General features: G+C 36.1%; 2 protein-coding genes across 2 annotated transcripts in view; both read right to left on the reverse strand.

The window, feature by feature from the left end:
• Window positions 1-552: 552 nt before the first annotated feature.
• LOC126696868 (GDSL esterase/lipase At2g42990-like) overlaps window positions 553-24323 on the reverse strand; it is a 34308-nt gene continuing 10537 nt past the window's right edge. Inside the window, exon 3 of the mRNA XM_050393595.1 lies at window positions 553-746. Coding sequence (XP_050249552.1) covers window positions 553-746 — 194 coding nt within the window. The remainder of the gene's footprint in view (window positions 747-24323) is intronic.
• On the reverse strand, window positions 6488-20111 carry LOC126696866 (caffeic acid 3-O-methyltransferase-like). Its single transcript, XM_050393593.1, has 4 exons — window positions 19613-20111; window positions 7991-8301; window positions 7730-7794; window positions 6488-6869 (listed from the first exon to the last, which is right to left on the reverse strand). Exons 1-4 carry the CDS (start codon window positions 20044-20046, stop codon window positions 6573-6575), a joined length of 1107 nt encoding a protein of 368 aa, XP_050249550.1. The 5' UTR covers window positions 20047-20111; the 3' UTR covers window positions 6488-6572.

Genomic DNA, 24323 nt, shown 5'->3' on the forward strand with positions numbered 1-24323 from the left:
TTTCCTCCTTGGCTTCAACTTTTTCTAAATAACCATATTTTTTTCTTGATAGCTTGGTTTGAATTAGAATTGTAGATTTTTTTTTCCCACTCTAATATATACTCTCACTCTCATTAATAGACTTAGCTTAGGTCCAATGTATTGAATCTGCTAAAATGATGAGATGTGACAAAAAATGCACACGTGTTACCATCGTAACGTGTCTAATGCAATTGGACATCAGATTCAATCTTTCCTCATTAATTTAGGCTCAAACATTTCAGTGGATAAATACACAAAAAAACAAATTCAGGTCTAGCAAGATCAATAAATAAATAAATAACATCACGTCGAGATTCCAGTTGCCATTGGATTTGGACCTCTATCGTTGAATTACAATAGAGCCATTGTTGTTATATTACAGAATAAGGACAAAATCTAAAACCAAACAAATAGATAAAGAAATCCATCATTATAAATAAATAAATATTTTAATTGAGAAATTATGGTAATCAACCACAACAAAAATCAGAGATTTTTTATTTATTTATTGTTATTTTTGGAAGAAAGCAATCAATGAAAATATGCTAGAAGCTTATCAAGAAAACTATTGACGATTATGTGATTTGTTTTCTCTGTAGGGTGGAAGGCATCCCAAAAGACATACTTATTCGCATTCGAACAAGTAAACGGACTGAGCTTATTGCAGAGGTAACTCAATTCGAATTTGCCTGTAGAACAGCATCCCTTTCGTACAACGTCAAATCCTGCCAATCCACAACGAATTTCATATTTGTTATAACTGAAGAACTTACGAGTAGAGGAAAAATAAAATAAACAAAACCTGACATGTATTGTTTATTTCAAATTGGGGAGAAAATGGGCAAATGTCCCCCTTTCAAAAAAAAAAAAAAAATCTAGCATTTTGCCCCCTTTCCCAAACTAATTAGGGAAATGCCCCTCTTTTGAATATCGATTTTCTCAAAATCAAGTTATAAAAAAAAAATTCTAGAGCCCTATGTGGCGTTTTAAAGAGCCTATAGTGATGTTTTAAGGACCTATAGTGGCGTTTTGTAACTCGAGTTCCATGAAATCGAGTTACATGCATTTTTTTTTTTTTTTTTTTTTTTTTTTTTTTTTTTTACCGATAACTCAAGTTCAAGGAGTTTGAGTTACAAAATGCTACTATAGGTCCTTAAAACATCACTATAGGTTCCTTAAAAACGCCATTATAGAGCTTAACTTGATTTTGAGAAAATCGAGTTTCAAAAGAGGGGCATCTCCTTAATCAGTTTGGAAAAGGGGGCAAAATGCTGGATTGTTTTTTTAAAAAGGGCAAACGCCAATTTTTTCCTTCAAATTGGATTAGTATAGCAAGTAGAGCCGGCTCTAATTTTGGGGCACAGAACATTCGCATTAGTTCGTGCAAAATATTACACATCAAATTATCTATTTTATACTATATTTCATTAAAATATCAAATTATTTTTTTTTTTTTTCTTTACAGATGTGGGGCCCAATAATTCGTGGGCCAATCCCATTTATTCATTGGGGCCCAAGGCCCGAGCCGAGAAGGGTTATAGCCCAGGATCGTTAATACAAGTACAAAATAGCCTTGGGACACAGCCGAGGACGATTTAGTCCTCGGCATGTCCGAGATCTCATAAGAAGAAAGGGCAAAAATGGTACAGAAACAACTTGGGAAAAAATCTAAAATATCTGCACCAATAGAAAAGGGTATGCTGGAAAGTATAACGACCAGGGAAAGCTGCCTTTACTGCCATTCAATACTCTGCACCTGACAGAGCCATACTCTCCAGCTTTTACAACCACCCCCAACCACTCTGGGTATGGGCTGATGGGACAAGTATCAGTCTTGGAATGTCGATCCTACACGTGGACGAAGGATAAAAAACATAGGCTAATATAAAAGGAAAAGGGAACAATCTAGACAGGGGGCTGGGAAAAATGGCCAAAAACCAGAGCCTCCCAGCCCGCCTCCAGGAGAAAGACTCCTAGGGCGAAAATGACTTAGCCATGTATGAACACCACGAAAAGACTCGCCGCCTGGTGACTAAGGCCTAGCCTTTCAAACCCACGCTCTACAAATGATATTGTTTGGGCCTCTTTACGTGCGAACCCAACACTGTTATGGGTCGTTACGAGTCGTGTCCTTACAATTGGCGCCGTCTGTGGGGAAGGCTTGTGTCTTGGCATAGGCGATAGGTCGAGACAGTTCCCTTGCCATTTCTCATAGCCGGGTATAGTGTTCTAGCGTAAAGTTCCACTAGGGGCTATGGCTCTTGACTAGGGGCTACGCTTTGTAGCGTCAATCGCATGGATGGTTCTAGGGGCTTGGCCGAGGAGCCAATCCCCCTAAAACCAAGGCCCCATGCCAAAAACTGAGTTTTGGACAGAACTAGGGTATTGTATGGTCCTCGGACTCAAACCTATGGGGAAACCAACTACTTAGATGAGAAAACTGAGTTTTGGACAGAACCAAGGTATTGTATGGTCCTCGAACTCAAACCTATGGGGAAACCAACTACTTAGATGAGAAAACTGAGTTTTGGACAGAATCAAGGTATTGTATGGTCCTTGGACTCAAACCTATGGGGAAACCAACTACTTAGATGAGAAAACTAAGTTTTGGACAGAACCAGGGTATTGTATGGTCCTCGGACTCAAACCTATGAGGAAACCAACTACTTGGATGAGAAAACTGAGTTTTGGACAGAACCAGGGTATTGTATGGTCCTCGGACTCAAGCCTATGGGGAAACCAACTACTTAGATGAGAAAACTGAGTTTTGGACAGAACCAAGGTATTGCATGGTCCTCGGACTCAAACCTATGGGGAAACCAACTCTTTAGATGAGAAAACTGAGTTTTGGACAGAACCAAGGTATTGCATGGTCCTCGGACTCAAACCTATAGGGAAACCAACTACTTAGATGAGAAAACTGAGTTTTGGACAGAACCAAGGTATTGCATGGTCCTTAGACTTAAACCTATGGGGAAACCAACTACTTAGATGAGAAAACTGAGTTTTGGACAGAACCAAGGTATTGTATGGTCCTCGGACTCAAACCTATGGGGAAACCAACTATTTAGATGAGAAAACTGAGTTTTGGACAGAACCAGGGTATTGTATGGTCCTCGGACTCAAGCCTATGGAGAAACCAACTACTTAGATGAGAAAACTGAGTTTTGGACAGAACCAAGGTATTGTATGGTCCTCGGACTCAAACCTATGGAGAAACCAACTACTTATAGAAATCAAGTTTTGGATAGAACCAAGGTATTGCATGGTCCTCAGACTCAAACCTATGGAAAGGTCGGCTACTTAATAAAAATTCTAGGTTGCTCAATCCTCGGATCAAAAACTAGAAGAGGTTAACGCTATGAAAGTTATTAGGAAGATGGTGAAACACCTTATTACTTAGCAACCTGTAGGGGTTGTTCATTTTTGGGTTATATGTCTTCAGATGATTACCTCCTACACCGCACCGAGCATTCAGCTGTCATCTCGGCCATTTTTGGGGTAAGTATTGTTTTCTCAGGTCGGCATTATAGTGCCGAACAACTCTATTAAGTTTATAAAAATATGTTTTCCTTAGCAAGGGTTTTGACCCTAAGTGTCATTCGTTCAAGTTGGCATTATTGTGCCGAACGTCTTTCGTAAGTTCATAATAGTATCTTTTATCTTGGTAAGAGATTTTGGCCCTAAGTATTTCTTTTCCAGGTCGGCATTACTGTGCCGGACAATTTTATTAAGTTCGTTATAAACATTATTGTCTCAATAAAGGTTTCTGCCCTAAGTACCATTTGTTCAAGTCGGCACTATCATGCTAGACAATTCCAATAAGCACAGAGCAAGATCCTTTTACTAACTAGGATTTTGGCCCTAAGCATCATTTATAGTGTCAAAACAAAAAAGAAGTCCCAGGATAGTACATCTATTCACGGCACAACCATTTCAAAAAAGAAGAGATAGGATATATGAAATAAAGCAAAGACGTCTTTTATTAATATGAAGATGTATTACAGTGTACAATGAAGGGCTTAAACAAGCCTACATAGAAAACAAGCTACAAAAACGATTAAAAAAAAAAAAAAATGAACAACAACAACAATATGACAAATAAACAGTCCGATGTCTTTTTAAACCCGTCTCCAAAGTCCTTCTAAATTCTGCCCTAGTAGCGCCCATATTGAGAGGAGGACCTTCTTCAGAAGAAGAGGGAGGAGATGAAGAGAGAGAAGGAGGAGAAGAAAAGGGAGGAGATGAAAAGAAAGAAGGAGGAGAAGAAGAGGAAGAAGGAAAAGCACCAGGATGGATCTGGTGGTGGAAAGAAGAAGAAAGAGAGGCAAAAGGAGGCACCAGTGAACGAAGAGAGGAAGAAGCAGGGGCACTTAGTCCCTGCGTCAGTACTGACTCCTAACACGCTGGTGCCATGTTAGCTATACTCATGAGAGAGCGGCTGGTACTGATAATGGGTGACCCCAGCTCAGTCACGCCGAAAGTTTGAGGTGACGAGCCCCTGCTTCGGATTTTGGCTGAAAGGAGGGTAAAAAGGATTTTAGTCTCCGCCATCCTTGCCCTGACCGAGCCATTTTTAGCTTCATAAGAACATGGTATTTCTGAGAAGGGTATGGTTCCTTCATTACTTACTCCTATTTTGAACGAGTTACAAGTTAAAGTATAACTAATGGGTAAAGTAAACTCTAGAGAAGGCTAGGGGTTTCAGATTTCAGAGGGGTTAAAGGGGTTTCTGAACAGGAGAAATAACCTCTTGCTTTCCTTCTTATATGAAGGGTAGAACGGAAGGTATTTAATCCGTCCAGATTACCAAGAAAATCTGTAAACGAGAATGTACCCGTTCCACTTCCCCACATCGTCAACAAACCGTTGAATTTAAACAATCTCGTAAATGGAAGTCATTAAAGACGCGTTTTGGATAACCAAACGGCAGGAACGCGTTGTGAATGAATTCAAAGGAATGTCTCGTAGACCGGTACGTTTCCTGGGCAGATAAAGAAACGCCAACATTAATAAAAGGCTGAGTTTTGGTAATTTAATCTTAGTACATGTTTTATTCATCCAAATTGGTAAAACAATTTACTTTTTGATAAAATCCGAGACAAGGCTAATGGAAGGGATTTCATATATTGTAATTTCAGGTTAAGTTTTCTTCCATTGTTTGGACTCATGATAGCAAAGGGTTTTTCTACAGCCGATATCCTGCTCCCAAGTAAGTCATCATCATGCTCTTACATTTTTCGCGAAATGTCAAAATTGGAATCCTGATTGATGATTGTGGGTTTTAAAATTTGCATTTACCAATTTTTAGAAAGAAAAAGTTTGCTAAAAATAATTGTGTATGTTTGGGCAGGAGAAATTGGATTTATTACATCATTTCTAAGATTTCATAGATTGTTTATATTGAATCTATAATGGTAGTAGTGTTATGATGTAGAGAGGGAGAAAATGTAGATGCTGGAACGGAGACCAATTCTAACCTTAATCATGAGCTATACTATCATTTCTTGGGAACGGATCAGTCGGAAGATATTTTATGTTGGAGAGATCCTGAAAACCCTAAATACACGTTTGGAGCCAGTGTTACAGATGATGGGAAGGTAACTTATCTCAGTTCTTGGCTTTTCTCGGTTATGTCAGTGTAGGGCCTGCTTTATTGTGTTGATACCATTATTAGCACTCCAGTCGGACCTACACTTTTCAATTTATTATTTATTTTTATAAGTTTCTGTCTCCCTGTGGCAAAAGTAAGAGGTGGAGTTGTTAGTGGATTTATTGTCTTAATTTGTGTTAGATTTAGCGCAAATTTGTACAGTGAAAGGTAATTTATGGCAATCCAACATCTTGCATCAGACGGCCTTTGTTTACATTATAGAGAGATGTTGAAGTGATAATATAAGATCCTCTATTACCAAAACTCAGTTTTTTTTTTTTTTTTTTTTCTTTTCAGCCGCAATGGTTGACCCGTTCTTCTGTGAACAGTGCATTTGTACACTGTTCACAGGTCCTACAAACTCCACTTTTTATCAACTTTTTCATTAAAAATGGGTCCTACAGCACTATTCACACATTTAAAAATTATTTTGCTACAGTGTTTTCAGTTTTCAGTTTCAGCAAAATAAGTTCTATCTAAATAGACCCTAAGTCTCATCATTTACGTCTTTGAGTAAGGAATGTAGATGTCATGACAACTTTGGCACTGGTTGCTCCTTTAGACGGGTCAGTAGGAGTGCTAACAGAGCTGCTCACTCACTAGCTGTTTGATCTCTTCAAAAATTGGTTTTTGGGTCTGTTAAAGTCAGTTTTGGGCCTTTTGGCCCCCTGATTTTTGTAGATTGTATCACAGAAATATGCTTCCAGAAGTACAACTTTGATTTTTCATGCCTTCAGCAGGTGCAAAATTTAGGCATTTCTAGATGCTAGGATTTCATTTTACGGCTGAACATGAAAAACTAACAACTTGAACTTAGAAATTTTGGATCAAATTTTTTTGATGTGAGCATCTTTATTTTAAGGTTCAGAGAAATGAAGGATAATATTACAAGCAAATCTTACTTAAAGAACTCCATGACCCAAAAATTACAGACAAAACATTCATATTTGATGCCGCTAAATCCAGCTTTGGTTGCCAAGGCAGTAAATTCTTGTCGAGTCCTTTCCTTCCCTCCTGGGCTTTGAGTCATCATAAGCACATCCATTTGAGAGGTGCACTTTGTAGAACTGCTAATATCTGGTGTAATTGGAAGAACTGCATCCATGACTATTACCTTTCCATCATGTGGAATAGCGTTGTAGCAGTTTTTCAACAGTTTCAAGCAATGTTCATCATTCCAATCATGAAGTATCCACTACAAAATTAACCAATTATGGCATCAATTTTTTTTTTTTTTTTTTAATTCATATTCATTTTTTGCACAAAACATTTAGGGTCTGTTTAGATATCGCTTATTTTGCTAAAAATTGAAAATTGAAAACATTGTAGCAAAATAATTTAAATGTGTGAATAGTACTGTGGGACCTAGTTTTAAAGTTTTTTTTTAAATTTATTTTTTAAATAAAGTACTTGCAGTCTCGTGAACAGTGCACGAGACCTACTGGAAAAGCATAATCCCACATCTGAAAACGTAAAATGCTCTTCTCAAAAAAAAAGAAGAAATTGTCCAAATGCTTTTCAGCACTATCCAAATGAATACTTAATACTGAAGGGTATTACTGTTAAAAAATCAAAGAAATTGTCCATATACTTATTTTTTATATATAAAATTGTCCATAATGGTAATAAAGTGAGATTATATGTCATAACTCATAACTTAATCCCTATCCCGTTTGATGTGGCAATTGAGTTCTTGTAATTTGACTCCATTTCTGTATCAATTGGAAGAAATCTAATTTATTTACTATTGTTGAGGGTGTACAAAGTTTTTTGAGCACTTGATTGTTTCACCAATTGTGTATAGTCCCTCTTCCCATGCACTCTACATAATTATAGGGAGAAATCCTTTGAAAGGCTTGCTAGAGAGGTTTCAAAACTAGGACCTTGTGAATCTCATGATACCTTAGGAACTATTAAGAATTTTTCCCTTTTTGATAAGGTCTAATTGAGAGTTTGAGACAATCCAATGGGAATATAAGCATTACAAGTTTGGATTTAAATCATGGCAATAGGTCAATCAAAATAGGACGCCTACAAATTAAATATGGAACTAACCTTCATAAAAATGTTGTCCCCTTTAGGAATGCTTTCAAACATATTTCCTCCTAAATGTTCCACACCTGCAACATAAGTTAACACCTCTCTTTATCGACATATATTGTGTATTTAACTATTTATACACCATAGGCTATCTAGGCTTTTAAAATTATCATATACACATTATTATTCCACAAAAACCACATGTTGATCACATTTTAAGCTAGTGAAATAAGAAAATGCCATTATGAAAAAGGAGACTATGAATTAAAATAATACCAGGATAAGGTGGAGCATGTTGTATAACATGAGGCAAGTCAAAATTAATGCCTTTGATGTGGGGGTATCTGGAAGTGATTAAGTTAAGAGTAACTCCTAGCCCACCACCAACATCAATCAGTTGTCTGAGTTGCTCAAAACCTTTGTAAGACTCAAGGGTTTGTTTAATAACAATAGTAGTGTGGTTGAGCATCGCTGTGTTAAGAACTTGATTGAACCTGGGGTCCACGGAGGGATACTCAAAGGCATTCATGCCATAGACCCTGTTGAATGGAATTCCTCCCTCAAGAATAGCGTCTTTCAATTGGGGCCTGTGAACAAGTTCAGGTTAGATACCACATATCATTTATTAAAAATTTTAGTAGCATGTGAATTAGTTTGTTGGAGTATTAGCTTAATAAATTTAGGTCTAATTATATTATATTAATTCTTCAGTTTTTTTCTTTAAATAAAAATTCCTTTACATAGGATATCCACTCATGCATTAATAGCGTTTCATAACAAATTTCACTTCCAGGCAGTGCCAAAGTTGTCCTTTTTTTTTTTTTTTTTTTTTTTTTGATAATTAAATAGATACTTGAAAGGAAAAGAGAGTAGCAAGGACAGGGCCAAGTTCTAGCTTTAGGGGGGGGGGGGGGGGCGTGAGTATTAGCAAAGCATAAACTAAAAAAAGAAAAAAGAAAAAAAAGAGTAAAGAATTCAATGAAAACATACTAGATATGCTATAAAAAATTAGTATCCATTCAATGTTAACAAAATTAAAGGCACACATAATTTGTTTCTTTATACATTTTAAATCAATCATTTATAAAAATAGAATTTAGTGTTCTAAATCCTAAAAATAATATATATTTGATTATGCACTATATATACTAGTAGAAAGTTTTTTATTCAATTTACAAAGTCAATAGTTTTAAAAAATTATATTTATTTTTGTTGCAAAACCTACTTTTAACGATATTCATGATTGAAAATGTTCATCTTGTAGTTGTACTAGAAACAAGAAAGGTAAATACAAGTAAATTCACCCTATAAATAAGTTGATAGGTTGTTGATTTTTTAATCCTCATCAACCATTTGGCCTAATTCAAAACAAATGATTATAAATATAAATAATAATAATTAAAAAAAAAAAAAAAAACATATGGGTGCTTTAGATGTACTTCCCCATCAACATTTTCAAGAATATATATATATATATATATATATATATATATGCGCACATACACAAATTAGAGCAAAATACTAAATTAGAATAGAAATGAAAGAGTAATCTTACTTGAGAATATATATATATATATATATATATATATATATATATATATATGCGCACATACACAAATTAGAGCAAAATACTAAATTAGAATAGAAATGAAAGAGTAATCTTACTTGAGAAAACCCTTAAGTCTCTTATTTTTTCTGGTTGCCCTTAATTTTCTTTAGACTTTTAAAAAAAAAAAAAAAAAAGGTAGTATAACTATAAAAGAACAAAAATACTGGAATTTTATTTTAAAGATGCTTTATGACAAAAGATGCTTTTGGGTGCGCGCGCTGTTTTTTATGACAAAAGATGCTTTTAGTGGAGTAAGCACAGTAAGTATTTGTGCCTTCATGACACTTGTTAACAAAGCCTTAATGCATGATGTGGGACAATGGGAGTATTATATACGAGTGAATATGTTTGAGAGAGACAGCGGGCATGCTTAGTTGTGAGCTCTTCTACAGAGTAGTGACCCATCTAAATTAAAGGAGCTTCCAGGGCCGAAGTTTTCATGAGTCATGACATCTACATTGCTTACCGAAACGCATAAATGAAGAGATTTATTGGCATTTTTTTTTTTTTTTTGAGAAACAGATTTATTGGCATTTGGTTCACTGAGATTTATACTTGATGCAATGCTCATTACAGTGATGTAACATTAAAATGTTTGGTTCATTTTATTTTTTATAACATTAATAAAATTTAAGATTACAAAATATATTACATTATCTTAATCTCACCACATTCTTTTTTTTTTTGAAGAGAATCTCACCACATTCTTAAACAATGCAATATTGTATTTTTGTATTGAGATTACATTAATGTAATATTACAATAATGTAACATTATGGTATAATGTAACATTCAAACGAACCAAACGGCCCCTTTAATGTTATTTTAGATCATTAATTATTTAACCGAAGAAAAAATTAAAAAAGAAAAGGTGTAAAACATGGCATTGAACCTACCATAACAAAAATAATAACTCCATATTGTGGAACACAATGTAAGTTGTAATTGGTGGTAGGGACAAAGCTAGGAATTTTTGTTTGGAGGGCCGAGGTAAAACTATCCTATTGATTTGTGATTCTAGAAAAATGCAAACCACGACATACTATATTCATACATACATGTCTACATGCACTAGTTTATAAAAAAAATAAAAAATAAAAAACCTAAAATCCAAAAGTATAAGTCACAACTCATATATTAACAAGCTAAACACCTAATTGAGCATCTAAATGTCATTTTTCATCTTGCGTTTTTCTTATTTTTATTAAAAACCATAAGTCCATAACATTAATAGAAATTAAATATCAATATATAACAAAACTAGACTATATTTACAATTGCAAGAAATGATATTTATTGAAATTAAATATAATAAAATCACTATAAGAACCATAAAATAAATTGAATTTAATTAAGTTCAGCCAGATTAGACAACTATAGTAAATAAATTAAAAATCAGTTTCATAGCTCTCAATAGAAATTGAACTAAAAAAGAAAATAATAAAATAAATAGAAATTATACTTAAATAGCACAAAAGAAGATAAAGAAGAAGAAGAATTTTGTAACATAGAATGCATTGTAGAAGAGAATGAATGGTATGAGATTGGGAATGGGAAAGGAAAAAAGAAAAAGAAAAATACTTTTATTGGTTTGCATTATACTTGCAATGTAAACTTACATTGTAAACATATAAAATATAGTAAATGTAGTACATATTTGTAAAAAGTGTACAATATATAGCAAAACTATAGGTGAGTTTGGTTTATCTTTTTAATAAGCTTTTTGAAAAGTGGTAGTTTTAAAAAGTGTGGTATGAAACTGGGTTATTTTGAAAAGCAGAGTATTTGGTAAAAACTGTTAAAAAATGTTTTTTCAAAAATCTGAATATTTAGCTAGCAATTACAAAAGTAGCGATTTGAGTTATAAATTACCAAAAATGACAAAATGTATATATAAGGAAATTTATTTCATACTTAGTATTAACTTCTTAATAATAATAATAATAATAATAAATAATAATAATAATAATAATAATAATAATAACTTTATGTTAATAATGAACGACTCTCTTAATAAAAGATTTTGTATAAAAATATTTGGCTTTAGCATTAATTTCTCTTTTCAAGAAACGTTACGTCCACAATATTTTTGCAATACTTTCATAATAAATCTTATGTGGTAAGCTGTTATTAGTTATAATTTGAACCTATCACTTAAATTATTTTTTTGCTTATTATTAATAACTAATAACAACTTATCACTTAGAATTTGTTGTGAAAATATTATGGAAATAACATTTCTCTTTTTCACGAAGAATACAAAATTATTATCTTAAAAGTTGAAACCCAACAATTTTGGTAGAATTAATCTCTGTAAAATAAAATTTTATTAACACTTCTTTATCACGTTTTTGACATGGTAGACTATGAGCGATTGTATTTCACTTATACATATACTTATAATTTTTTCTCCACGACCACATACTCTACAACATCACAATTGTAAAAAAAAAAAAAAAAAAAAAATTGCGAAATAATCTGTGTTCTTACTTCCTATATTTTCTTCCAACATTGCTTTACCCAAATCCAAAAACTTTTTTTTTCTTTCTCTTTTTTCTTATCCACTCGTTCATTTCTTCCTCATCTTCTTATTTTCCTTCTCATCTTCTTATTTTCCTTTTCTTTTACTTTCCTCCGCATACAGCCACACACAGGTTTCATCCTCATATTTATTTTCCTTTTCTTTTTCTTTCCTCCACACAAAGCCACCCCCCCCCCCCCCCCCCCCCCACAACACACACACAAGTCTCTCTTGCTCCCTCTCTCTACTCCATATGTTTCATTTATCAAAAGCTCTACTGAATTCAAAAAGTTTTTTTGAGATTAGATATGTAATATGTAAATAAATTACAAAAAAAAAAAAAAAAAAGAAGAAGAAGAAGAAGAAGAAGAAGAAGAAGAAGAAGACAAGATAGCACAGCAGCATAAAGGAGCAGAAAAAACTATGGGCAATTTAGAAAAAGAGAAACTCACCAACAATAATATTTTTATTTTGAGAAAACACGTTTTCACCCCCTTAAAGTCGAACCAAAAAGGCACTATAAAGTAGGCACTATAATCCTATCAAAAAAAGAAAAGAAAAAGAGGCACTATAAAGTGGCACGTTGGTGGAACATATTTTTCCTTGCCTTGTTTTATGTTTTCTTTTTGTTTTGTGAATCCAGCACGTGACTGGGTGTTGGATAGGGGTGTGCAAAAAACCCACCGACCCACCAAACCCGACCCAACCTAACCCGACCCGCCGGGTTGGGTCGGTTTTTAAGGCTTGGTGGGTTGGGTTGGGTTACAAAAAAAAAATTTTATGGCGGGTTGGGTTGGGTTTGGGTCATAAAATTACAAACCCGCCAAACCCAACCCGACCCACCCATATTTAATATATATTTAAAATATATTTTTATATTTAATAATTTTTTTTAAAAATCAATTGTAGGGCACTTATGTGCGTGTGTATATATATATATATATATTTAAATATATATTATATATTTAATAATTAAAAAAAAAAAACAGTTGTAGAGCAGCATTTCCTTAGTTCCTCCTACTAATATTAATTTAATATATATATATATATATATATATATATATATATATATATGTAGGGACACAAAATCTTTAACGGCCCAAAAACGATGTTGGGCTCGCACACGGAAAGTCCCTCACAATAATATTTGTAGAGAGTGGGCTTGAAAGGCCAGCGTTGGATCACAGGGCGACACTTCGGGCCGGACTATAGGTGAACCAATATGAGAACGAGCTTTGGGCTGGATATTCAGGCCCTTCAATCTTGTATCCAGGAGGATTTGGCTCCTCGGATCATGTCGGAGGAGCGATGGTGCTGTCCCCGGTTACCCGTCGGTGGGTTTTTATGTGGTGTCCGGCGTATATTATCCAGACATTCTCTTTCATCAAGTCTTTCTCCCGAAGCTAGATAGGAGAGCCCCCTCCTTTTGGTCACATAACATTCTCTTTTATACTAGCCTACGTTCATTGTCCTTCGTCCACGTGTAGGGTCGATCTTTCCAGGACAGATATCTGTCCCATCAGTCTAATCCCAAAATTGCTGGAGATGATCCATAAAGCCTAAGATCCCGGCTCTGTTAGGGGCAGTGTCATGTCAGGGAAGGGTATTAAAGACAACTTCCCCAGGATATTTTCTGATCTTTCTAGCTTACTCGTGTTCCATTCCTATCCCTGAGGTTTTGGACCTGCCGAGGACGAAACCGTCATCGGCTGTGTCTTCGGGCCACTTTTTATGTTTCCTAGTTTCGAGCTTGGGCCCTGGCCTCCTTCAGTTTAGGACCGGTGGGCTTCCCATAAGCGTGTGGGCCGGACCCATAAACTATTGGACCCCACATTAGCCCCTCAAAATCCTGCTGTCCAACGTCATGATAGGACAGGTGGATTTTGATGATGTCAAGCCCTTATTGCCGTTCACTTTCTTCGGATCTTGATCAACACTGGCGACTCTTCCCCTCCCCAAGGAACGTACCGGTCTACGAGCCATTTTTCCTGGATTTGCGTACGTTGCCGTTATGCCGCGTGGTTATCTGCAGCGTGTCTTTAATATCCTCCCATTTACGAGACCTCCCAGATACAACGGTTACTGATGGTGTAGGAGAACGAAGCGGCGCGTTATACTCTGGATTTCCCTGGGGATCTGAATGCGTTACATTCCCTCTTCTTCGTCCCCTATATAAAGAGAGAAGACAGAGGGTGACTTCTTCATATCCGAATCCCTCACGTTCTTCCCAGAGTCCACTTCCTCCATCCGGTTATTCCCTATTCAATAATACCTCTCTCATAGTAATCCACCATGAACAAATCCTTCCTTTCCCAGAAACGCCATGTCCTAACAAAACTCGAGATGGCTCGGTCGGGGCAAGGATGGCGGAGGCTTAAGATTTGCCTCCCCATTCTTTTAGCCAAAATCCGAAGCAGGGACTCGTCACACCCCATCTCTGGTGTGACTGAGTCGAAAACCTCCCTTGTCATCTCCATCTGCTCTCTCATGAGCATACCTAATATGGCTCCCCTTCTCCCTCTTTTGCTCCTTTTACTTTCTTTTCATTGCTTCCCTCTTCTTCTCCTCCTTCCCGCTCATGTCCTTCATCTTCTTTTTCCCTTGCATTCTTCAGTGACAAGAGTTTGCTGAAGTGCTTCCATGTGTTCCAATTCGTCTTCCTTCTCCTTCATTATTTTTGTATAAGGCTCTTCTCCTGATATGAGCAGCACTGAGGCATAGATTTCAGAGAGACTTTGAAGGCGAGTTCAGAAGACACCTGATGGTTTACTTATTTGTATTACGGATGTTGTTATTGTTTTAGCAGTTCATTTTTTGTATAGGCTTGTTTAAGCCCTTCCTTGTACGTTGTAACAATTTTTCATATTAATAAAAGTTAGTGTTACTCTATTTCGTATGTCTTGTTTATATATTCTAACAAATGTGAAAGCGCTGCTCGGCATAATAGTATAGCATTTGAATCAATAATAACTAAGGCCAAAGTAATCGTTGATAAAAAGATGCCACGATAACTTTAACAAAATTATTATGCAACATAACAATCCGACCAGTGAGGAATGAGACTTATCTTAAAGTTAGCCGTGATGGGTGTTAAATGCTCGATAAGGTGTAAGAAGTAGTTATCCGAGGACATGTTACCCACCGGATGAATGGCCTCCTTAGGTTGACGATCATTAGGTTATTCTGCCATCTCCATGATACGCGAGCCTTAACCTTTTCCAGTGTTTAAGCCGAGAAATTTCTTCATTCGGGCAGTTGATTTCCCAAGAAGCCTGAGTCCGAGGACTTTGCAAAACCTGAGTTTTGTTTAGGACTTATGCGTTTTATCTTATGTACTTGATTTTTCCCTTAGGCTTGAGTTCGATACTTGTGTCTTTATCGGTACTTGGTTTTCCCTTTTAACTTGAGTCCGAGGACCATGCAAGCCTTAGGTTCTGTCCAAGACCAATGTCTGCATCAGTACTTGGTTTTCCCTTTTAGCTTGAGTCTGAGGACCATGCAAGCCTTAGGTTCTGTCCAAGACCAATGTCTGCATCAGTACTTGGTTTTCCCTTTTAGCTTGAGTCCGAGGACCATGCAAGCCTTAGGTTCTGTCCAAGACTTTGAGTTCAGATTTTCCCTTTCATTGAGCATTTCCCGAGGTGGCAAACAGGGTGTCCCTGGGCCTTCACGCAAAGCGGGCTTGGGCCGCGAATTCAATGAATCCGCGGATTAAGAGATATTTCTGCAAACTCTAGCCACGCAGTACTTCTCTGACGCCCCAAGGATCGAGGCGCGCCTTTACGATGCTCCTTGAGTCTCTTGGCTGCAGTTGATGTTGGAAGTTGAGCCAAGACTACTTTGTCTGTAGTGCTCCTTGGGACGCCGCGTGAGTTGACTGCCATTATCTTGTCTTTTCAAATAAATAGGAGGGAGAGAGGGTTGCTTTATATATACACCCATCCTTTTATTTTTTTCTCACATCACGCTTCCCATATCCGGAGCTCTCCTTTCTTGGCATAACATGTTGAAAACGAGGGTTGGGAAGAAAGAACTTTCTCCGCCGCAGAAGCGCCGTGTCCTCATGAGGCTTATAACAGTAAGGCAGGGGCACGGGAAGCACAAGTTCAGGAGAGTACTCCATCTCCATCGAGGGGGAACGGCGTCTCTTCCTCTTTTAGTCAAAATCCGAAGCAGGCTCTGTTCATGCCGGCACTCTGGTATGTCAGAAGAAAGATTCTCCGCCATCAGCGCCTCTGCTTAGCAGCAGGCGAATATTTAGAGAAAGCCCCTCAGTTTCCCACTCCCTGCACCTTTCCTTCAACGGTGCCAGGCTCAAGTTGGGTTTCTTTGGCTGCCTGAGTTATGGGCATGTAGGAGCGCGGGGGAAGAATAAGGTCTCGGAGCTGTAGCCAACCTTTCCTCCGACATACCTCATCGGCTTTCTCCAGCTTTCTTGTATTTTTCTTTTTCTTGCTTATGTAGTAAGCTTTGACGTATGCTGATTCCAGCTTTTCATTGTACACTGTACTATTTCTTCGTTGTAATAAAAATGGAAATTGATTTACATGTTTTAAGCGTTGATCTACTGGGCAATACAACTTTGTGAACGAATGTGCTCTATGTATGTGTTGCTTTGAGAATATTTAGAGCTAAATAGCCTGAAACGTAATCTAACTCACTCCAACTTATCCAATACTATCAGGCAATATATCGATAATTTGTAATAAATCAAACTTAGTAAACTGACCGGGGTAGCAGTTGACTACTCTTGTGATAAACGCGCAAATGTCGCCCAAGAATGATGACCTCCTCACAATCCATCCGATCTATCGAACGGGAAGTAGGGTACTCCGATCGTGCTTTTGTGTATCTGGTTTTTCATTTGCGTATTTGGTTTCCCCATAGGCTTGAGTCCGAAGACTATGCAATGCCTCGGTTCTGTCCATTACTTGTAAGATTTCTTTTTTGTACTTGGTTTCCCCATAGGCTTGGGTCCGGGGACCATGCAAGGCCTTGGTTCTGTCCATTACTTGTAAGATTTCTTTTTTGTACTTGGTTTCCCCATAGGCTTGGGTCCGAGGACCATGCAAGGCCTTGGTTCTGTCCATTACTTGTAAGATCTCTTTTTTGTACTTGGTTTCCCCATAGGCTTGGGTCCGAGGACCATGCAAGGCCTTGGTTCTGTCCATTACTTGTAAGATCTCTTTTTTGTACTTGGTTTCCCCATAGGCTTGGGTCCGAGGACCATGCAAGGCCTTGGTTCTGTCCATTACTTGTAAGATCTCTTTTTTGTACTTGGTTTCCCCATAGGCTTGGGTCCGAGGACCATGCAAGGCCTTGGTTCTGTCCATTACTTGTAAGATCTCTTTTTTTGTACTTGGTTTCCCCATAGGCTTGGGTCCGAGGACCATGCAAGGCCTTGGTTCTGTCCATTACTTGTAAGATCTCTTTTTTGTACTTGGTTTCCCCATAGGCTTGAGTCCGAGGACCATGCAAGGCCTTGGTTCTGTCCATTACTTGTAAGATCTCTTTTTTGTACTTGGTTTCCCCATAGGCTTGAGTCCGAGGACCATGCAAGGCCTTGGTTCTGTCCATTACTTGTAAGATTTCTTTTTTGTACTTGGTTTCCCCATAGGCTTGGGTCCGAGGACCATGCAAGGCCTTGGTTCTGTCCATTACTTGTAAGATATCTTTTAAAGTAGTCTTTTCTCTAGACTGATTTATTTTTCGAAGGTCAGCCCCTAGGCCAGGGAGGGGAGAGTCGGCTTGAGGCCGGAAGCCCCTAGAGCTGTCCGCGCCGTTAGCAGTGTAAGGCGTAGCCCCTAGTAGAAGCTTATGGCGGAGCAACGACTGCATGTCGCTGGAGATGAGAAAAACTCGTGAATCTCCGCTTGCTAGAGAGCTGACTCCTGCGCCACCCGTGCCAACGCGTAAGTCTTTCCCACAGACGGCGCCAATTGTAGGGACACAAAATCTTTAACGGCCCAAAAACGATGTTGGGCTCGCACACGGAAAGTCCCTCACAATAATATTTGTAGAGAGTGGGCTTGAAAGGCCAGCGTTGGATCACAGGGCGACACTTCGGGCCGGACTATAGGTGAACCAATATGAGAACGAGCTTTGGGCTGGATATTCAGGCCCTTCAATCTTGTATCCAGGAGGATTTGGCTCCTCGGATCATGTCCGAGGAGCGATGGTGCTGTCCCCGGTTACCCGTCGGTGGGTTTTTATGTGGTGTCCGGTGTATATTATCCAGACATTCTCTTTCATCAAGTCTTTCTCCCGAAGCTAGATGGGAGAGCCCCCTCCTTTTGGTCACATAACATTCTCTTTTATACTAGCCTACGTTCATTGTCCTTCGTCCACGTGTAGGGTCGATCTTTCCAGGACAGATATCTGTCCCATCAGTCTAATCCCAAAATTGCTGGAGATGATCCATAAAGCCTAAGATCCCGGCTCTGTTAGGGGCAGTGTCATGTCAGGGAAGGGTATTAAAGACAACTTCCCCAGGATATTTTCTGATCTTTCTAGCTTACTCGTGTTCCATTCCTATCCCTGAGGTTTTGGACCTGCCGAGGACGAAACCGTCCTCGGCTGTGTCTTCGGGCCACTTTTTATGTTTCCTAGTTTCGAGCTTGGGCCCTGGCCTCCTTCAGTTTAGGACCGGTGGGCTTCCCATAAGCGTGTGGGCCGGACCCATAAACTATTGGACCCCACAATATATATATAATATATTATATAATTAATAAATTTTTTTAAATAGCCAGTTCTTCCTATCTTATATAAAAACCAATTAGTTCACACAAATCCTAATAAATTACTATTGTTGTTTAGTCATTAGTGTTGTTTGCCTTTAAGGAGTTGTATTGATACTAATCTTTACGTTTTTTTTAATATTTTAATATATTTTTTTTCAACTCAATTTAATAATAATAAAAAAAAATTTCAAACCCATGGGTTCAACCCGACCCAACCCAACCCATGTGGGTTGGGTTGGGTTGGGTTGGACTGATGTGATGGGTTGGGTTGGGTTGAGTTTTTTTTGACCCACCATGGTGGGTTGGGTCAAAAAATCCCTTCAACCCGACCCAACCCGACCCATGCACACCCCTAGACTGTTGGAAATGACAAAGAAATTTGACAAAAGCTTTATTTCTATGGGCCCACATGTAATATATGAATAATAAAACTATTTTAATATTTAATTTGAGCTTTTATATTGATTTTTTAATAGTAATTTTTTTTAAGAATATTTTAATAGTAAAATTGTTTAAATAGTATTATTATAATTTTTTTTTTTTTTTTTTGGATGGGGAAACGTATGAAATTGATAAATATTTAGAATAGTATTATTATAATTATTGGATAGATATTTAGACTTGAAATTGATAAATTAACTGAAATATGGACTTATAGTTTTAAAACTCTCAATAAATTATATAGATTTTGAACAATAATATATAAGGAAATATATGTATAAAAATTATAAATTAAAAAAAGTACAAAAAAAAAAATCTGAAACAATATACCAAAACAACCCAATACCAAAACTTCAAAACTGAAATATTCCGTTTTAATGGACAAAAACACAGGAACAGTATTCATAACATTGGAACAGTGTAAAGTACTTGTGTAGTTGTATTCCACTATTCCTAATGGACCCCAAAAATAAAAACGTCAAAAGTTCAATCATGAAGGTCCAATTTTTTCATGAACTTTGATAATCATAATCAACTGAGCAATAATGAGCAAGATAAATAAGAAAGTAAAAAAAACAACAACGTACCAACTATCCAAGAAGACCTTGTCCTGAAGCAGGGCCATTAATGGGCCCAATGACACTCCATCTTCATTACGCACATAGTGTTTAGATACAGGAGAAAGACTGTAGAGTCTCTGGTAAGAACCAAACTCATCAGCAACCACAGAGCAACCAAGCACAGAGTGACTGGCGAGCATTCTGAGAATGCGGTCCAGCATCACGGTTGCCTCAGGGTTCTTGGTGGGCATCTGAGCTACAATCTGTGAGGGAGAGAGCTTGGCTCTTGGACCCGCTTTGGCTAGGATGTCAAAAACGCCTAGCTCAATGGTTGATTGCAGTGCCATGGGCAGTGCACAAGAGTTCACTAGCTGCATGGCATAGGGGAAGCTCTCTTCTTCTTCTTCTTGTTTTAAATTACCATCAAGAATGCCTTGGTGGGATTGTATGGGAGAGGCCATTGCAGAAAGTTTTAAGTTGAATTGAACCTCTTTTGTGTTCACAAACTGGAAGTTTTGTTTGGTGGATTTATAGACTGATATTATTGTGGTACTAGTGGACAACAGCTAGCTATCAACTTTTATTTTATTTTCCACGACAAGCTGTGTACCTATGTTGACAAATTCGAGTAATGGTCTGGACAATTATTGTTATACCAAGACCTGCTGTTTTATTGCTCATGTGAATCACGTACATCATATGTGGAAAAATAATAATAATAATAGAAATATTACTTTGGACTTTCTCACAGTAAATGAAGAGTTCATATGAGGACTAATTATAGCTTGACACTTAAAATTTGTTGTGAAAATGTTGCGAATATAATTGTTACCATATAGAAAGAAAACTAAATTTTGCACACTTCTTATTACACACTCCATAAACAATCGGAATGTGTTTGTAAAATATGATTTCACATCCCATAAAAAAAAAAAAAAAATCACAATGATATGTCCACAATATTTTCACAATATTTTTACAACAAATCATAAATGGTTAGTTGTTATTGGTTCTAATTTGAACTTATCACTAAAATTACTTTTCTACTCTACTAATAACAACATGTAACAACCTGCCACATAAGATTTGTTGTGGATATATTATTTCTCTTAATTGAAATAAAAATATAATTTCAGTTCGGCACAACAATTAATGTATGTACAATAAGCATGCAATAGTTGGTGTGCTCAATAATAATTGTCATGAATTAAGTACTTCTAACTTTTGCTTGCAGTGCTCGATAATCATTGTCATGAATTAAGTACTTCTAACTTTTGCAACAACTCTGCATATGATTTGCTTGAATTAAGTAATTCTAACTTTGTCAACAGGGGATGGTTCAGTTGGTAAGGCTCGAGCGCTTTGTCTAACTTACTTAGGTTCGAGTTTTGCTGCTGGAAATCTTTTGTTGGTGGCCGGGCATCCATAAGGGTTGGCCTGCGAGTCTTAACCTGAGCGCCTTACCCCGGAATTGGCGTAACTTAGCTAACTCTCATTTTTTATTACCCAAAAACAAAAACAAAAAAGTAATTCTAACTTTTGTAACAACTTTCACATCCAAAATGTGATCGCTTAACATGAGGAGCATGATGTTACACTAAAGTTGCATAAAATATTATTTGCAGGAAATACATCTGAACTCCAACACGTCAATGAAAGTGTGCTGTGTGCATTCTTTCTCCCCCTCGTTTTCCACGATTTAAAGCCAAGCTGCCAAACTTTTGGCCAAAAATCACTTTTAATACTTTTAAATATGGAACGATTTCATTCTAGTCAAGTTCAATTATTTCAATTTAGATTGCGTTTGGGATAAACTATTTCAATTTCAATTTCAATTTAGGTTGACTTTAGTTAAGTTCAATTATTTATGGGTTCTAATTAGTTTAACTTGTAAAGTCTCTGATAGTTGTATAAGAGATCTGAGGTTCAATCCCTGCCTATACCAAAAATTGATTGATGTCTTGGTTTGATGATAAAAATCTATCATTAGGAGCGAACGTCATAAGTTGAAACTCTCTAAGAAAAAATTATTTCAATTTATGTTCACCCTTATCATTAATAAACTAGTGTGTAGCCCCGTGCATATGTACAGGTATAATTAAAAACAATCACAATTATATGGTTCAAATTATACATTTTTTTAGAAGATATTTAAATTATACATAGTATTGACTTACACTTTTTTTAAACTATATATTTCTAAAATATGTAATGGTTTCTCATTATATATATATATATATATATATATATATATATATATATATATATATGATTTAGAGTTTAATTAGTTTTGGACTCTTCGGTTTTTGCACCCAATAATTTGCTTGTCACAAATTAAAAATTTAGATGGACACGTTGCAAAAAATTGAACTCCAATCGAAATCCAATTTAGAATCTAATTGGATTTAGATTATTCAATTTTTATTTTTTACACTCAATAATTTACTTGGTACAAAATTAAAAATTAAGTAGGACATGTGGCGCAAAATTGAGAATCTAATTAGATTTTAATTGAATTCTCAATTTTGTGCCACGTGTACCATTTAATTTTTAATTTTGTGCCAAGTGAATTATGAGTGTAAAAATCAAAGAGTCTAAATCTAATTAAATTCTAAATTGGATTTCAATTGGAGTCCAATTTTTCGCCACGTGTCCATCTAAGATTTTAATTTTTTTGACAAGTGAATTATTGAGTGCAAAAACCAAAGAATGTAAAATCAATTTATATAACGAGAAACTATTACATATTTTAGAAATGTATGGTTTAAAAAAAATATAAGCTAATACCATGTATAATTTGAACTGTATAATTGTGATTATTTTTAATTGTACCCATACATATGCACGGGGCTACACACTAGTATATATATATATATATATATATATATATAAATGGGGTGAGCAAGGAACAACTTGACCTAAAGGGTTTTAGGTGAGTTAGTAAATGTTTGGTTTGGGTTTGAGTCTAGTGCTCAGGAATTTTCAAGTTGGTCTCAAGTTTAACCTGATCCGTCCGTTCCTAAAATTAAAAAAAAAAAAAAAAAAAAAAAAAATCCTCTCTTGAGTTTTTCACCTTTGGTTTCTTTCCAGTTATATATCCTAATGTAGTGTTCTTAAACCAAAAAATCGTCTTTTGAAATTTTTTGTTTCCGATTATAAATATAAAAGAAATTCGCATTATCCCTCTTATTTCCTTTTTCAATTTAAAACCTTGACCAAATCTCCTCATTTAAGACCCAAACATCTTTTATACTTTCAAAATTTTAATCTAATTCAAATTTGAATTAAACTTTAAAAGGAAATTTATTGGCATTAATGATCTAATTGAGTTAACATATCAGATTTTAGTGCAATAAACTTTTTTTTTTTTTTTGAGGAAATTTAGTGCATTAAACTTGAATTAGGAAATATGCAATTGCCAATTTGATTTCCTTACACACCACTCTATCTTTGCATTTCTTTGTTCTGTTGATTGGATGTCTTAATTTTTTTTGAAATTGTTAAACATAGAAACTTGGGATAGATGTCTAGAACTGAAGGACTTAAAATGGCCGAGGCAACCTAGTAAATAGTGTTGAGTAGAGAATGAAAGCCTTTATAGGTGGATGAAAACTAACAAGAACTGAGTCTTCTATAATCTATACAACTCAACCCCAAAAGAAAGCTAAGTTAAAATGGAAATCAAGTGGGTTAAATTGTGTTAGTTTGTCTCGCCGCTTAGGTTCATAGCTTAAAAAGTGGGTTCTAATTAATTCAACTGATAAAATCTTTGATGGTTGTATAAGAGATCTGAGGTTTAATTCCCCGCCTACACCAAAAAGTAATTGGTGTCTTGGTCTGATGATAAAGAGTGATTATTAGGATTTCAGCTAACTTTTACATTTATCTACAATACTTTCAATAAAAAGTTTTCAGTTTAAGCCAAATAAGTGGATTCCAAACGAACCCTTAAATGTTAAAATTTGGTCAAGCTCTTAAATTGGAAAGAGATCATGAATGTCGATATCAAAGAAAAGAATCCAGCACCACGCACCCTTAGCGCGATGATCACTTCACAAGTATAAGTGCTTTTGGGGTGTGAGGGGACAAGGGCCGGGGTTCAAATCTCTAGGAGGGAGTTTCACACACATATACACTTAGATTAGGTTAGAGTAGAATTTATCTTTTATCCAAAAAAAAAAAAAAAACCCAAAAATCATAAGGAAATAAAAAGTCCAAAACAACTTGGGAAAAAAACACACATATGCACTTGCATGTCATTTAATTACAATAAAAACTAATTTATGCCAACTTTTAAATAAAAAATAGTTAAAAAATTATTTATTACACTATTAAATATTAACTCTTATGCCAGTTTTTAAACTTCATATAGTAACTTTTGGTAATAAATTTAGTATTTATTATTATTATTATTGTTATTGTGGGTGCTTGAGGACCGAGGATGAAGTTGAAGAGTTGCAGTGTTGATGTGGGGATATCACGGGCCCGAGGAGAGTAAGGGATGAGACAGAGGACTCTGAGGCGTTCTAGGTGGGAAGAATGGTCTGAAGAAAGAGGATCAGTAATAATAGGGAAAGTTTCCAATTTGGGGTAGCATGTTGCCTCCACATTAAATGGTGGGTAACAGTTTTATCAGCTGCATTGATGAGCTAAAAAAAGTGGTGTCAAATGTCAATAGTTGGATCAGATAAGAACTAGTAAAATTTTCCTAACTCAACTATTGTGAAATTTTTTTGTA

Source organism: Quercus robur, chromosome 8 (assembly GCF_932294415.1).
Source record: "Quercus robur chromosome 8, dhQueRobu3.1, whole genome shotgun sequence".
Classification (NCBI taxonomy): domain Eukaryota; kingdom Viridiplantae; phylum Streptophyta; class Magnoliopsida; order Fagales; family Fagaceae; genus Quercus; species Quercus robur.

Coding starts and splice junctions, on each gene's coding strand:
- LOC126696866 (XM_050393593.1), bottom strand. CDS start 20,046: ATGGCCTCTCCCATACAATCCCACCAAGGCATTCTTGATGGTAATTTA. Junction 7,795..7,990: donor ACATGCTCCACCTTATCCTG/GTATTATTTTAA, acceptor CTTATGTTGCAG/GTGTGGAACATTTAGGAGGA. Junction 6,870..7,729: donor GGGACAACATTTTTATGAAG/GTTAGTTCCATA, acceptor TTAATTTTGTAG/TGGATACTTCATGATTGGAA.